Source organism: Dufourea novaeangliae, unplaced genomic scaffold, assembly GCF_001272555.1.
Source record: "Dufourea novaeangliae isolate 0120121106 unplaced genomic scaffold, ASM127255v1 scaffold148, whole genome shotgun sequence".
In the NCBI taxonomy this organism is placed as follows: domain Eukaryota; kingdom Metazoa; phylum Arthropoda; class Insecta; order Hymenoptera; family Halictidae; genus Dufourea; species Dufourea novaeangliae.
Genome location: NW_015374032.1, coordinates 379,176 through 396,197, shown reverse-complemented (window position 1 = coordinate 396,197; position 17,022 = coordinate 379,176). Strand labels below are relative to the sequence as shown.

Here is a 17,022-nt window from a genome sequence, read left to right as displayed (position 1 = left end):
TAATGATGATAATCTGGATAAATTAAACAGTTATAGTATAAATTAATAATATTTAAGTAAATCAACTTCATTGAAAAGAAATAGAATACATATTCGAGTTTCGACTCTATTTGTTAGTTCTTATTTACTAATTAGTAATGTTTTACATTTTTGATTTAATAATTTAATACAATTATGTCCTTTTTATTGAAAACATGAACCAGTTCATAGAAAATTTTGATAATATGTTGTGGTATCAAACATTGTATTTTATGTTCTACTAATTAATGTCAGTTTTGCATAAAAATGTGTTCCTATTAACTAAAATAGAAATTATGAATAAGTATGAAACTATTAATATTTTACTTCTTGTTTTAGAAACAGGGTGATATAGTACAAATATATAAAAAATTCTTGAGTATTATTTATTTGATCTTCTATTTTTATAGTACTATTTAAAGTCATTAAGATTTGCCAAAGAGTAACAGTATAAGATAGTCTATGTTTAGTTGTGAAAGTTGTGAAGTTTTTTGATGTTGTGATAACTGCATGCATTGTATATTCAGTGAATGACGATTATACAATTCTCAATGTAAATCTATGTTGAAGCCAATAAATATAAATATACTTGAGGTAGTTATGTACTGATATGTGCAATAATTCATAATATTATTAATTTATATGAAAACATAAGAATATTGAATATTTCTGAACATTGGGAGAAACAGGTCAGACAAGGAGATAAATTTGAAAGGATTAGTGTTTTTCAGGCTTTGGATATTTGTTAAATATGTATAGGTATAGGATAAGGGCAAAGAGTTGATATACTAAGACGCAACACTTCGAGCGGTGCCTAGGGTTGAATTGATACCACCAAGGTATCGATACTTTTATTCATGTATTTACAACTACTTTTGTATGAAGGTATCGATACTTACTCGGTATCGAAACAAAAGTATCGATTCCTACTTGTATCGAATTATATTTTTCTAACCTTGATACCCATTATAAAATATAAAACATATAAACATAAACGTATGTATAAACTATATACGATATACGTAATATAAAATATACATGATAAATAAATATGTGCATACATACAACTCACAGACACGTGTCTCTTACGCATGCTCGGGGGGTTCTATGACTCCTCTTACCAACCTACTACACAGGTCGATACTCGCCATTCGATACAAGTACTTTTGTTCGATACCTACTTGGTATCGCAACTGCAGGTATCGATACCAAAAGTACTCAGTATCGAGTAATGTACTCGTATTTACTTGTATCAATTCATCCTTAGCGGTGCCTTTGAAGTCCTTAGTTGACCTTGGCATTTAAATTGGCTGTGGTGTAAAGGCCGATTTCCACTAGCCGTCTAGCCGACGGCAGGTTAGCCGCCGTAAAAACTTTCTCAAATACATTTTAAATGGTGGCATTCACACTATCCGTCACCGTCCCATCTGATCGTCGTCCAAACGCCGGCAAGTGACGGTCAGCATTCTCGGAAAGAATGTTTCACAGTCGGTCGGTTGACGGTCTGATCGAACAGCTCTGCCCATCGTGTCCTTCGTTGACAGTAATTGTTTATATGTACATATAGTACGATGAGATTTGGCTATTTTTTTATATACTTCATATTATTTTCTCTTCCATCAATAGTCAGATATACATAACATAACATTTTTTGTTTATATTTTTCTATTTTATATGTAATGCATACATTTCCTATATCACTTGTTTAGTATAAAGGAGAGTAGAAAAATAAGTTAATTTAAATTTTAGTAATGTTATTTTTCTCCGACGGTACGATAGTGTTTATTAAGATGACTCCACTAATCTTTATAATATAATGTTGTATAAAATTATTCATTGTGGCAAAAAATTCTAAGTATGTCAGACTGCGAAGAGTCAAATCTATGAATATTACAGGTTTATTTTTTTTTAGTCAAACCTACAATCAGTTAGAGGTATGGGAGTGCCAAACATGATTCATGACTTTGTGTGATTTGACATACTTTTAATTCATTTTTTATGAAACGATAAAGAACTCAGTTTTAATTAAAGGGAAAATTATATTATGCTTAACTCAAAGTTTCTTATACAGTAGATAAAAGCAATACAAAATGGAACAGTTTGAAATTAGAAGAGTTTAGAAATTGTAATACGGTAATAAAAGTACAAATTGAGGCCACCATTCGGTATGTGTCGAGCCCGTGAGTGGGGTACAGTGACCTGCTGGGGACATCTCAGGTAGGATGTAGTCTGACACCCTTGTTTCGGCTACTGAACCCAACCACCGGTTCTATATAACAAAAGAAGAGATATTTGAAAGATGCGTGTATAAAACTCCTTTTACTGTTTTCACTATGCAATCTTTTCAATCCATCCAATGGTCGCGAACATAGGAAACAGTTGTTATCGCTACCTATGTACATTATTTGGAAGGACTCGAACTGATGATTGCATTTAGTAGCTAAAAGAAGGGTATCACATTTCATACTACTTCAAATGTTTATACCAGATCAATTATCGATTGTATAGACTTCCTGACCGCTGCGCGAACGGTTCTTTGGACCACTTGAAGACAAAAACACAGACAGAAACACAAAGCAAGTGCCACCAAAGATACGCGCTCAACCGCATCTCAATCGACATCGTCTTCTGTCAGCTGTGGCTACTGTAACAGAGACGGCTGTACGCGTGTATACAGAGTATCCCATTGTAATTTATAAATGCAATTATCACCCGAACTATGGTTGGGTCATTGCACGCGAAACCACACACTTTGTGGAGTTACATTCCGGAATTTTTTAAAACTTGGATATGTGTAGTCTTTAGTGATAGACATAACAGTACTCAATAAAAATTATTTCAGTTAAAAAAATATTTTTTAACTATTTACTTTGCAATTGTTTTAAGAATTATTAAAGAAATTCAATTTTATAACAGCGGGGCACTACTTAAAAAGTTGAAAAAGACGAGGTTATAGCCCTATGTGTCCCTTTATGGACAAATTTTCAAAAATATGGTCACATCAAAATTGGCCATATGAATATTAGTTGAAGTTAACGCTCTGTCGGATCACATCAGCTCGGTCAGCCATTCGGTGGTCAGGTATATCGCATTGTTTGCTTCCTCCTCCTTTTACGACGTTAGGACTGCGATTCTTCGGGCATGTACTTACGTTCCGACGCCACTCTGATTCTTTAATTGACCTGACGAAAGATTCTCCTTAAGGTCAACCCTCACCGGTGGAGGAAGAACCCAACCTCCCTTTCAGGTTATTAGTGTTACGGAAAAATTTGGAGAAGGAAAAAACACTTCTTCGGATTAGCGCGGCGGGCTGCAGTACGTGTATCCCAAATGCGGCCGTTTACGACCATATTGTCCCACGAGTCGACGGCAAACAGATTACAGACGGCTGGTTTGGGCCAGGCTCAGTGGTGGGGGTAGTAGCCTGCCGTCGGCTAGACGGATAATGTGAATTACCCAAGAAACGCGGGGGGACAGGGAGTCATGTGCAGAGGGAGGCGCCGGTCACTGCCAATATGATCCGACTCCGTTGGTGCCGATGTTCGCCTACTCCGCAGTCGACCGGCCGCCTCACGAGGTCGGCTCCTCCACCGTTGTTTGGCAGTGTGGTCCTCTCGGAGGGCGGAAGACCCTTGTCCCAATATTCGGCCGATTGCCAATGTTCAATGGCGGCTCCTGGTCAGGGTGGGGGAAAACGGTTCCGGAGTCGGGTGTCGCCTCACGTTCGTTACGGCTCTGTAATTGTGCGCAGATGCTCGGCGCGGTAAAAGACGCGGTTAGTCGCTATTCAAATGTTCGTAAATTCTCGGGATTCCTCTAGGAGCGCTCGTGTGCCTGCGAGTGCGTGTGCTGAGCGATGTTTTGCGGGGTAGAGGGCGGTCCGGTTCTATTCGTACTATGCTCCACGCTCGAATTTGGAGCGGTCGCGTTACGCTGGCAAAAAGCAGCGTAACAAAACACATAGTCTTTCTTTTGATCGAGAAGCGTGCGTGAATATGTTTTGTTTTCGTTTCCTGGTTGTTTCTGTCTATCATTCGCAATAAGAGAGTCGCACACGTGCTGTGAGTTGTATTGAGAATATACGGAATAGTAAAAGAGCAATCTGAGTAAGAGCGGATATTTCGTTGTTATTTTAAATAAACAGTTTATTTTGTTTCCTTTTTGCTGTCTAGAAACATTATTCTTTCTGTGAATATTATCTTTTCTCTTTAAACTAATAAAATAACATCAATTATCATCCTTTCCCTTACTGTTGCGAATCGAACTACATACGTATGTACATAATACTGAAAATAGTCTAAATTATGTCGTGTTTGGACTTATTTTCATGAGGAAAAAAATCTCAATGTTTTCATAACATTTTTGATAAAGTTCATTGAAAAGAGTAAAAGTTTAAATCTTTATTCATACGTAATCTTTCTGTGTGTTTACACTGTAAGCCGAGTGTCGGTCGACGATGGCTTGTAGGGGTATCAGATAACATTTCGACTCGCCGAGGCCCGGAGTTCTTACTTATGATGGTGGACTCGCCGCCAGCGTTGATCTTGAGCCGGCTCAAGCGACTCGATTACCCTTCACTACCTGTCAGTCCCCTGGAGGTATTTGTCAGAAAATCTCGAATAACTTCGAAAATACTGTATAATGTCACTGTACCTGTCGGGAACAGTAGAATTATATTTTCCACTAAATCTATGTTAAGACACACTTTTTTAAACTTAGTAAAGGATATGTGCAATATCTTTCACGAAGTTGCTCAATTTTCGTAGAACTAGCCATAGAACAAATAATGTAATCATTTTATCGTTCTCTTTTCCGAACGAATATATCTTACACATACATTTCAGACATGTGATGCAACGAATAACAAAACTCTGTTTTTGAAAGTGATTTTTATTGTCGCACCTAATACGCATTGTATCTTTTAGCTGCATCTCCTAAACGCTCTTCTAGCGGTTAAAACATATTCCGCATTTCTTGTTAACACTTTTTCTCGAAATCGAATTAACTAACATTTTCTCGCGACTTGGTTTCTTTCATACAATTTTTCTCGAGTTCAATACAGATTTAACTCTAGAAGGACGTATTTAAAACTTCAATCAGGTTTCAATGTAAAATACATAAAAATGTACAATTCACAATTGTATTAGATAAGGCGAGATTGCGGATTTTTGTGTAAATTTAATCGTTTCTATGCGATTTTATACAAGTAAAGGTAATATAAAAATTTATTTCTCTCATGAAAGGTTTTGATAGACTGCAAATAAAATAATGACATTAGTGAAAGTTCAATGAAATTTTTATTATATTGTGTTTTTTATATTAGTAGTCTATGTAGTAATAATAATTATAAGAATCGACGAAACGAATCTTTGAAGAAAATACTACATAACAAAAAATATCGGGTTTGGTGAAATGATTTAAACATTCTCCTTCGAAAGTAATTAGAAAATATGATTGGTCCTTCTAGTGTTAAAACAGTTATTTAATATATTTACTTATCATACACGTTACATCATTTGTACTTGAAATTTGTTTCTCCACAAGCACACACACATGGCGAGTATTAGTTCTTTAAAATATTATCAACGTTTCTAACATTATAAGAACACTCGATTAGGGGAAAACGTAACCATTCCTTCCTTCGCGCGATTGGATCACCGATATAACAAAATTTTTCACCTACAAGGAGAGTATTGTATTTATATTCTCTTCAAAAATAGTCGACTAACTTGAACACCGTGTTTACGTAATAAGGGATGACACAGGGCTTAAAGACGTACATTTAGTCACAATTTAAGTATGGAACCAACTAACTTATTGTATTGTCGTTTACAGTAAAATTGTAAGAATACTGATTTGCATTAGAAACAGCAACTGGTACTCACAAATCTCAATTTCATACAATCACACAGTTATTCATGTTTGTTAATCATTATAAATTTGAATAGTTCTCCTAAAAATGAATGTTCGCAGATAACACACAGAGTTTTTAAGACGACTTAGTGACGGCTTAAAGGCGCCTTAGACCTAAAATAGCTGTGAAATGGGCGTTTCCAAGGCGTCATGTGCTATCTGGGTTTCATCCAATTACATAACAAGAAATATACTCAAAATGTATTCTTGGAAGAATTAAATAAAAAAAAATATATCGCTTATCAGAAACGTTCATTAAAATTATGGAAACAGCTCTGGTATGCTTCTTTCAAGATGGCGGAAAGAGCGGCGGTCAAAACCTTGACAATTAGTGAAAACGATAGTTCAATATATTGTTCGTACAAAGAATCTTCGATAAAAAAGTAGGAAAAATTCTAGATATAATTGTTTAGCTTGAATGCAGGTTCCTTATGATCAGATACAAAGGTTCAGAAACTCCATGTGTTTAATATCCGTTCGATTGTTTTCTTGTATTATCATTCGTACTTTCAGTAAAGCTTGATTTCATAGTTTTGGTCGACAGTTTACGTTTATTGTGCATTGGGGGCGATAGAAAATTTGGAGTTTTGAACTTCATTACATTATACTTCTACATATCTGTTTAGAAGTGATATAAAACAATATGAAAAATACAGACGTAGAGGGATGTTCATAAGGGACGTGTCTGTTAGCGTCAACGAGTTTTAAGTGGAGTCGAAGGCAAATGGCTGTCGCTCATTGATCGTTGGAGAATTTATGGACTAGGGTTTCTAGAATGTGTGTGGCCTTGGAAGAGGGTGCTTGAAACTAAACAGACCTGGTGTCGCATGGTGTCGGAAGACCTCGCTGGATCCTTCGGCTATCGGTGACGTAGAGGGTTGTTTATATGAAACAGATGAGTGAAAGTTAGTGATGACAAGCAGCCCGATGTTGCGTTGCCTTAAGAATAAGGACATTGTTCCTAGAAGATCTGGCAACGGAGTGGGGACGCCTTTTAATAAGAGGACTGTAATTCACCGCATGGCACTTACCCCAGAACCTCGAAAGAGCGCAGTTCTTTTAAAAATCAAAGGCCTCGGACTAATATTTTTAACATGTCTATTCTTATCCCAATAAAAATTGTTTTGTTTCTATAAATATTTTTTGTGAAACGTATAAGCCGAATATTTCTGCAATTCGATATGTGTTTCGATAGCCAAATTTAGGCGCAAAAATTCACATTGGTGTATACCGTTATTGAGACAATTATTTGAAAGCTAAAATATTCATTTTAATAATTCTTTAACCTTTTTCAGGCTTGGATGATGAAGATGTAAGTATGTGAGTTTCATTTACAGATACAATTATATCTGCATAGTGCACCAGTTTTCTCTTTGCAGATTCTAAAAATTAAAATGGTCATAGAATGGGAAATTTTTGAACCTTAACAACAAGAGATTTTCGCTATATATTATATATTGTTAATGGAACGTAGTAGTTTGGTAGAATAATCGGCAGTTGGTTTTCCCTTGTAAACTATATAATGGTTAGCACATTTGCCATCACGCTAATTGTTGCGTTTCTTGTTCACCATTTACAATATTTGGATTGTATACACTGCAGAACAAAATATGTTCAATACATTTAGGTAATTATGATTATTATTGACGACGAACCAAAATATAAATTATCAACTGTAGTACTTAAATATCTTCTTATTAAAATATCGAGACAGTTGTCCAATATAAAAATGGCAGCCAACGTGTTGGCCCTCAACAAAAGATTGCTTGTTTCGAGAAATATTATCTACTGTACTTGCAAAAATGTCAAATTCCATGAAAAATCGGTAGTATCGTCCCCGGTATAGGTGCGGCGGCACATGCAGTAGTATATAAGGATACTCTAAGAAAGTGATGCGAAAAGCGAGACAAAGAGGAGTTAGATAATAAGGTAGAATAAGAAAACTGGAGGCCACTGTAACCCATAAGGGATCAGAAAAAATACATATAAATATATATATACATATTCAGGGTGTAACAAAAATATTGTTCGACCCGGAAATGGGACACTCGGGGGGTGGTTTGAAATAACTTTTTCGTTAGCAAAAATGTAATCTGAGGCTTTGTTAACGAAATATTAACAAAAAAACGCCGACCAATCAACGCGCGAGCCTGCCGGCGGAGCTCCCGCTAGCGTTGGCTATGCACCGCGCTTGTCCTAAGAAGCTGCAAACAAGCAAGTCGGTATGCATCGCAGAAAACTGCGTATGATAGCAAATAACAAAGACGTAACAAATAGAATCATACAGTTCTCACTGTTGAGGCTTTCAGGTGTAAGCCGTGTCCTTGTGGAATTATTTTCCCAACATTTCGCAAGCATTGCAGCTAGCTTCATCACGGGGTCGAAGACACACTGATACATACTGGTGTGTGTTTTGTGGTGCTCCTCCAATATACTGGAGCTTGGTCACGTTCCGGTCCATTGTTTACCAATCAAAACCGAATTTTAATTATTCAGCTGACCAATTAGTAAGTCTCTTCAAAAAGCCCGAAGAAAAATTCAGGTACACAATCTTACAGAATTATCACCGGAAATAAATCATAGCTTGCGTTAAATTCAAAAAATAATAATCAGCAATAAATTTACTAGAACTCACCCTTTTGGAAATTCACCTGCAGTTTGCAAACCTATATTACTAAGTCAGGACCGATTCTGGGCATCGACGTATGAAACAGTTTGTGGTAGGATAGACCCAGTCTGCAGGTGATCGCAGGTGTCCGGCACCAGCCGAAGGTAAGGGTTGTAACGTGCTTCCGGATTATTCCACCGAATACAATACTTCACTGCACGACCACTAAAACTGATCAGCCGACGCGATCACTTACGGTATTTTTAATCAAACGTGTTGTCCCTACGTTAAGGAAACTGGTGGTCCCGAAAGGGACAGATTGTTTTCAATTTATCAGATGTTTTACGTAGCCAAGCACCAGAACATTGCGTAATACTCCCGTGAACTGAACATCTCTGTCGTCCGATTGCTAACCGACTGACAGAATTTTTCCGAAAGGGCTTCCTCTACCCCCAAGTAGTTTCCCATCGTTACATTCTGGGTTCACTCCCACCGCGGCAACAAAAATTTAGGTAAAAAGAAATCAGCGTTCTAGGAAAACACGTACTTTGCAGAAGTGCAACGAACGAACCGTTGTGCAGTTTCACCGAAGCGCGGGCTCCGTTAATTTACTGCCAGGATACCCGTTGCTTCGAGATAGAAAGCAGAAACTACGTTTTCCTCGAGGAGCAGGAAAAAAAATTTCACGGACACATGTTGAGTTGACGCTGCTTAGCCTTGTTCGAGCACATTAGCAGAGGTCGGAGCGGAACGTTGGATTAAAAATACATTCAGTGATTGTGTCGGGTGAGCAGTGTTAGTGGTCGTGCAGTGAAGTGAGTACGTATTCGGTGGAATAACCAGGATGCACTTGACATTACAACCCTTAACTTCGGCTGGTGAGATATACCTGCGATCACCTGCGAACTGGGCGATACCCTGCCATAAACCGTTTCGGGCGTCGATGACCAGGATCGGTTCAGTGACCTAGTGACACAGGTTTGCAAACTGCAGGTGAATTTCCGAAAGGGTGAGTTCTAATCAATTTATTGCTGATAATTATTTTTTTAATTGACCATAAGCTATGGCTTATTTCCGGCGATAATTCTGCAAGTTTCTGTACCTAACTTTTTCTTCGGGCTTTTTGAAGAAACTGATTCATTATCAGTAACATTGTTGACCGTTATTAAACTACGAATTTTTATACCAATACTGAACTGCGATCACTTCTCGTTCATTCTCTGTTACATTATCTTTTCGTTCACACGTTATTTGAAAAGGAAATTTACACATTCGTAAAAAGGAATTTACAAAAAAGTAAATGTGCATTCGTCTTTTTACGTTACACATAATTTGCCTGCATTTACGTTTCATTCATTAATCTCTTTAAATAACAAACGGCAGATGATAGAAATGCATGCTGACCTACTTGTTTGGAGCTTCGTAGTACAAGCGTAGCGCGTAGCCACCGCTAGCGCGGGAACTCGGCTGGCAAACTCGCGCTCTGATTGGTCGTGGTCTTTCGTTAATATCTCGGTAACGAGCCTCAGATTACATTGCTACTAAGGAAAAAGTTGTTCCAATTCACCCCCCGAGTGCCCCATTTCTGGGTCGGAGGACATTTTTGGGACAGCCTGTATATGTATGTATATATATTTCATGCAAGGTCAAACGTGGTAGTAAAATAAACTTTCTTACATTACAGGAGATGCTCGAAGTGGTGACCGTTTGCGTCAATGCAATCTTCGGATAGCTACATCATAACTGCAGCATGTGCTAGAATAAGTTTAGAAACGATAAGACGTGCACGTGATGTAGCGATACGAAGATTGAAACTTTGCATTGACGCAAACGGTCACCACTTCGAGCATCTCCTGTAATGTAAGAAACTTTATTTTACTACCACGTTTGACCTTGCATGACCTTCAATCAGGCCTGTCCAACTTCTGGCCCACGGGTCATTTCGCCAGACGACGCGGTCCCCACCATCACTCAGTCCATACCCCACTACTCGCTTGCGCTGCGATGCGATCGCGGGGCAAGAGGTACGTGCGGGTAGGAATTTCTGGAGCGTCAGAAGTGGGGACAGTCAGAGCATGTACACACGCTTTCTTTTCTCTATATCGTCGGGCTTCTTGTGGATATGGAGGGGGGTCATTCCCCTCGGCTGAAAGAGCAAGCCGGTAGGGGCGATTATCGATTTTGGCCCGCGGGCCAGAAGTTGGACAGGCCTGCCTTCAATGATAGCTCGCTGAAGTCGTCTCAACACCGGCTATCACATCGCGATAAAAAAAACATAGCATTCCATTAAAAAAAATAGAGATGACTTTGAAATCTCCTCTATGCCTTCACCCACGCAGAAAATGTTTGTGCCACAATATGCCCCCCTCTATACCGTGTAAGTTTTGTATATAACATTTTTTCATATTATTACAAGTAACGGCAATATTCAAAGTGGACATAGTTATTGCCCCACCCTGTATAAATGTAATGATATATTATAAATATAAATAATATTTTACTTTTAATTTACTTTAATAAAATTTCTATATAATGTTCATTATGAATTATTTTATTTCTATTATAATAAGTTGGTTCTATTATTTGAATGTATATTGGATGAATATACACCCGTTACAATAAACTATTATTCGTGTAAATATAACACACGTATGTATTTTTTCCGTAATTATATCGTTAAAAAATATTAAAATTTGAAATTTATATTTTATTGATGCAACATTGTAATCAGTATTTGATTTTGATCTTTTTGTACTTTCTTATCCAAATTTGCCCCATGTATTCTCATTTATATTTATGAACATTTTAATATTATTTTAATTTAATACGTGTTATATTTATAAGGTATACTGTATATAATAATAAGCATTTATTGTTCCCCATAGGGTTACAATTTATATATATCCCTTCTCCTTTACATATTTCTTAACCTATTCTTAATCCTACGCCTTATCTCTATTTTCTAATACTAAATCGCTCGTCTCTCTCTATATATATACACGCCCCCCGTCCTTATTCTGGACCTCCACTTCTGCTCGTCTCACCATTAATTCCAATCCTTCTTGTCGTTCTTCTATTTTTCTCATCCATATCACCCCTTTTCTCTCGTCTCCTAACACTTCTCTCATACATTCTTGCCACCCTCTCTCTTCTTCCCATCCCATGCACTCTTCCCATACGTGCTCCCATGTCTCCTCTCTCCACCCACATATCCTACACTTCCTCTTTTCCTCCTCTACCCAATATCTTCCCCTCCCATCTCATTACCCAGTCTAAATTTTGCAACTCTCTGCCATCTGCTTTCTCCAACCCTTCAGCAAATATCCCGGTATTCCCCACCTGTTTACCAGTCCATACAATTCGTTATATTTCGATTCCCCTATCTCCTCTTTCTCTTTTTCTTTCTATTTCTCCTATTGACCATCCTCTTTCCTCAAAGTATTCCTTCCTTTCTTCTTCCTATCCTTCCAATATTTCCCCCCTTCTCGCTCTCCCTTTTATCTCCTTCCAATACATCCTTGCTATTTCTCCCCTTTTCCCTTCCTCTAAATTCCTTTTGTACTCCCATGTTTCCTGCTCTCCCTTCTAGCCTCTCTCTCTGCATTTCCTCCCTTACCATATACCCTAGTGTACTCATTTCAACCCTCAGCACCCACCTTAGTTACCTTTCCTGTATCCTCTCTATCGCCTCCCTTTTTTTTCATCCCCACACTTTCACTCCATAACTTATTGTTGCCCACACTAACTTGTCAAAGAGCCATATTCTTCTTCCCCATTTTTTTTCAAATCTTCTTTTCCTTATCCCCCATAATTGTCCTATCACCTTCGCCTCTTTTCTCACTCTCTCCTCTATATGTGCCTGCTGTCCCCCATTTTCCATCAGCGTATAATCTAAATATTTAATCTTTCTCATCTCCTCTACTTCCTTCTCCTTCCATCTCCAATTTATCTTTTTCTATCTCCCCCCCTCCCTTCTTATTGTCATTGTTTTTTCCGTATTGAGTTGCGACCCCTTCTTATCAGGTGCTTCTCAGGCTCCCCAATCATTTCCTTCATTCCTTCCTCATCTTTTGCCATCGTTGCGATGTCATCTGCATACGCCAGGGTGTATATTTTCTTTCCCCCCACTTTTATTCCACCCCATTCTTCTGTCTCCAGTTCTTCGTCCAAATCTGCTATCAGCAGGGTAAATAAACTAGGGTTAAGAGGACATCCCTGCCTCACCCCTCTTGCTGTCCAAAACTTCCCTTCTTCCTCTTCCCCTACCTTCACCATGCTGATCGTTTCTTTTATTACTTCTTCACACCTTTCCACCAACCCCTCCCTTAGCTCTCTACTTCTCATTTCTCTAACTAGCACCTCCCTGTCCACCGAGTCAAAAGCTGTCTTTAAATCAATGAACATGACAACCATTTTTTTCATTTTTCTTCCCACCTGTCTATTTATTAAATATTGTAATACTTAAATGTTGTCCATGCATCCCTTTCCCTTTCTGAAGCCTGTTTGACTTGGTGGTAACAGTTTCCTCTCTTCCACCTCCTCCTTCAGGCTTTCTCCTAACACGGAGACGTAAACTTTATACGTGGTCTGTGTTAGCATTACCCCACTGTAATCTCCCACTGTTGCGAAGTGTTCGCGAAAAATGTAAAAATTGGAGTATTTCAACGAACGTCGCTTTCCGAAGAATAAATTAATATTAACGGAATAGTTGAAATAAATGAATTGACACTGGTGTCTTGTGTATAAATTGTGTTTAGTATCTGAGATCGCACTAGACCGATGAAGTGGTCTCTACTGATGTTGGATACAGAATGTAAATTGTCGTGGTACTGAAAATATCTACAGGTTCGTGTGTTGCTTGAATGGTGTGTTGGAGTGGTGGATGTATTTGTACATGATTGGTGTTCTGAGTTGGTGTGGGTGTGGCAAAATTTATCTGTAATATTGGAAGGGAGAACGATGCGCTGAAATTCCCCTTCTCGAAGTAGACCTGGAATTCTTGGAATCGATGGTCTGGAAAAACCGAGAATTAATAAAAATACGAGAGTGTCCCGCACGTGTTTTGCAGTTGTCCAAGAACCCCAGGTTATAGTCATCGTCGACGTCTAACGGCAATTTGGAAACAAAAGGCTGCGGGTCGGTCCTTGGCTGAATGCGCTGGTAAAATTCCCTGCCATAAATGACTCGATTGCTATAGCCCCGACTTTACTATAAGCACGTTTCAACACCCACCTTTTCCCTTCCCCCTTCTTCTTAACTGCTACTATCACTCTCTCCCTCCATTTTTCCAACCATCCTTCTCCTTTCCATACTTTATTGCATACTCCCCATAACCAGTCATCTATCTCTGTGCCTCCGTATTTCCATACTTCGTTACGAATCCCATCCCCCTGTCGCATTTCCCTCCTTCAGACACTTTGTCACCCTTTTTATTTCTTCCTTTCTTATCTCTTCCTCTCTATCTACGCCCTTTTTTCTATCGCCTCCCTTTCTCACTCTCCATGCCACACCCCCTAATATCCCCTTGAAGTACGCTTCCCACTCTTCTATCTTTATCTTGTCACTTATATTCACTCTCCTTTTTTTTCCCTTCTCAATACTCTCCAAACTTGTCCTTCCGTTTTTATCCCCTCCACCTCTTTCTCCCACTTTTCTACTTCTTTTTTATTCTTGTCTTGTATTTTTCTTCGTCTCCTCCTTTCTTTTTCCATCTTCCCAGTTCTATCTTTACCCTACTTTTTTCTTCCTTACATTCTTTGTCCCACCATCTTCTCTTTTTTCTCTTTTCCCTATGGTCTGTTCAATTCTACTCTTTAACTCTCTCCATTCCTCCTCTACTCCTCTCTCTCCCCTCCCACTCTTCCCAAAATTCTTTATAAATGCCTCTCTTCCCTCTTCTGTCCAGTTTCCTATCTTCCCTTCTCCTTTTTTCCTTCTTTCTTTTACTTTCCTTTTTTCTTCTTTCACCCATACCGTCACTGGGTGATGGTCTGAGTCAACTTTCTCCTCCACCTTTATCCTTTTCACCCTCCCTCTTGTATCTTCATTTCCTATTATATAATCTATAACTGAATTCCCCCTCGCTCCTGTGTATGTCAATTCCCCTTCCTCGTCTCCCTTTACACATCCATTCAATATTTCCCACCCCCGTTCTTCCAAATATCTACAGAGCTTCCTCCCCCATACCTCCCCTCCTACACTTCCTATCGTCACGTTGAAGTCTTCCAGTTTCTTCTGCATGTCCTTGTTACCACCTCCCTCTCTTCATTCATTTCCCTGCTCCTCTAACCACCCTTCATCTACCCACATTTTCATATATTCTATTTGAATCTTCTTTCCCTCTCGGACTCTCTTTCTATCTTCCATCTCGCCCTGCTTTCTTCTTCAGTTAAATCATCAGTTATTCTCTCCTTCCTTCCCTTCAGTTTTTTCTTCGCTTCCATCACCTTTCTTTTGCCCTCCCGCCCTGTTAATTTAACCAAAACCATTGCCATCCATTTTCATCCCCTTCTACCTATCTTTATTACCTCCTTTATTCTTTACTCTTCTACTCCCATCCTCTTTCATAATGTCTTCACCTCCTTCTTTGCCTCCTTTCCCTCTAATTTTATCGCTCTTCCATCTCTATGGCCTGTTCCCACCTCTCTTCTTTCCCCTCCATCCTTTCCACTCTTTTTTCTATCTCTTCTCTCTTTAACATTTCCTCCCTTATCTTCTCTTCCCATCTATTCCTCTCTTCTTCTCTCTTCTTTCCGTCCATCTACTCTACGTTTCCACTTTCTCTCCCCGCTAGTTTTAAATTTCTCTAATCAAATTTCCCGCCTTCTCACTAACTCCTTATAGTTCTTTTCCTCTCCCCCAGTTCGCGCCATTTATGCTTCCGCTGTTCTCTTCCCGCTATAATGTCCTTCCTATCGGACACCTAACCTGAAAGCACACCTCCCTTTATTTCTTTTCCATCTCTACTCCTACCTCTTTCTCTTTTCGCCCTCTCACACTTTCCTGACCGCCACTCACACACTCTCTCTTCTTTTTAACCACCTTTCCCACACTTTCGAAATCTCTCTCCGACTCTCACATCTTTCTCTCTCGCGACCAGAAGCGGAAGTCAGTTATATTGTATACATAAATATACAAATTCTTTGAGACAAAAGAACAAGGTTACAGCCAGAACGCGCTAAAATGTTGTCTGTAATAAGTTCCAATGAAAATAGGTAAATTTTAAATGATTTTGTTACAATTAATGCCTTGCATTCTACCTCGGGTCGCGTCTATTCGCCTTAACGATATTATCGATATATCGTTAAGTATCAATAAGATATCGATAATTGGTAGTCGCACCTCTACGGTCCTCGCCTAAAAAATCATCCCTCACAAGCCTCTCGTCATCCCTCTGTCCGCAACAATCACATAATTCGGATTACGTACATGTTCGTTTAAAGTATTGTAGATTGGTCGACCACGAAGACGGACTTTCCCGCGTAAGTCCGCCCCCACCCCCCCCCCCCCCCCCCGGAACGGGATATCACGCTTTACTTTTTTTCACTCGAGTAATACTGCTTGCCATCTCACGTGTTGTACGAATTTGCGTTATAATAGTTTATACGCTCGCTACGCGACAAGTACGCGTACCAATAGAACACGTTGATCGCTAAGAAAAATAAAGGGAACACCACGCGGCTCGCGCGATCGATCTTCGACACGGAGTTGTACCTAGGTGTTCTCCTACGACGTCTGCTGCTGGATGTTTTACTTATCGGTGGCGGTTGTGGCGGTGGAGGACTGCATGTCACGCAGGAGATCGGCCAGTGTCCGACATTAGAATCCTTACTGGGCACTGGGATCGCGGATAATGGTATCACCTCGATCATACCGTCTTCGCTCATTGTGAAACTACGACTAGGATGTCGTCTGGATGCTGGAGTAATCGAGGCTTTTCTGTGCACCTGCGTCGTCTGCAACTGAATTGTTCTTCGATGAACATATTGTTTCTGTAATTTGGTTGGACGGATTTTATTAACCCTTTCGTTACAATGTGTGACTATGGTCACCCAACGTCGAGCATTCGCTATGTATCACGGTCGTATACACAGGTCCGGAAACACCTGTGGTGGGGGTGATCCCTTAAAGACGCCAAGTGTACTTTCGAACTTTACCACGAAACGAGGGCACTAAGGTCTTACGGTTTAGTTATGGACCTAGGAATGGGACCTTACTCTCCGTCTTCTAGTTCCTAGGTCCATAGGTTTAGTACAGTCGTGTACATTCTCTGTGGCGCATCAGGACGCATGCGCCTATTTTTGCTTTAAAACATCACGCACGTACAATACGATTGCAGCGCTGTATGGCTAGCGGAAGATTCACGAAACTTTTGTTCTTCCTCACGGGATCACCCCCACCACGGGAGTTCCCGGACCTGTGTATACGACTGTGATTGAAAGTGGTCACCAAAAATGTTCCGTATGTGGCCAAGTTCGCCAAAT

General features: G+C 39.4%; 1 protein-coding gene across 1 annotated transcript in view; it reads right to left on the bottom strand.

Moving 5' to 3' along the window:
• Positions 1 to 16,107: 16,107 nt before the first annotated feature.
• LOC107189436 (gamma-aminobutyric acid receptor alpha-like) overlaps positions 16,108 to 17,022 on the bottom strand; it is a 49,206-nt gene continuing 48,291 nt past the window's right edge. The window contains exon 8 of the mRNA XM_015577966.1: positions 16,108 to 16,494. Within this exon, the coding sequence (XP_015433452.1) occupies positions 16,108 to 16,494 (387 nt within the window). The remainder of the gene's footprint in view (positions 16,495 to 17,022) is intronic.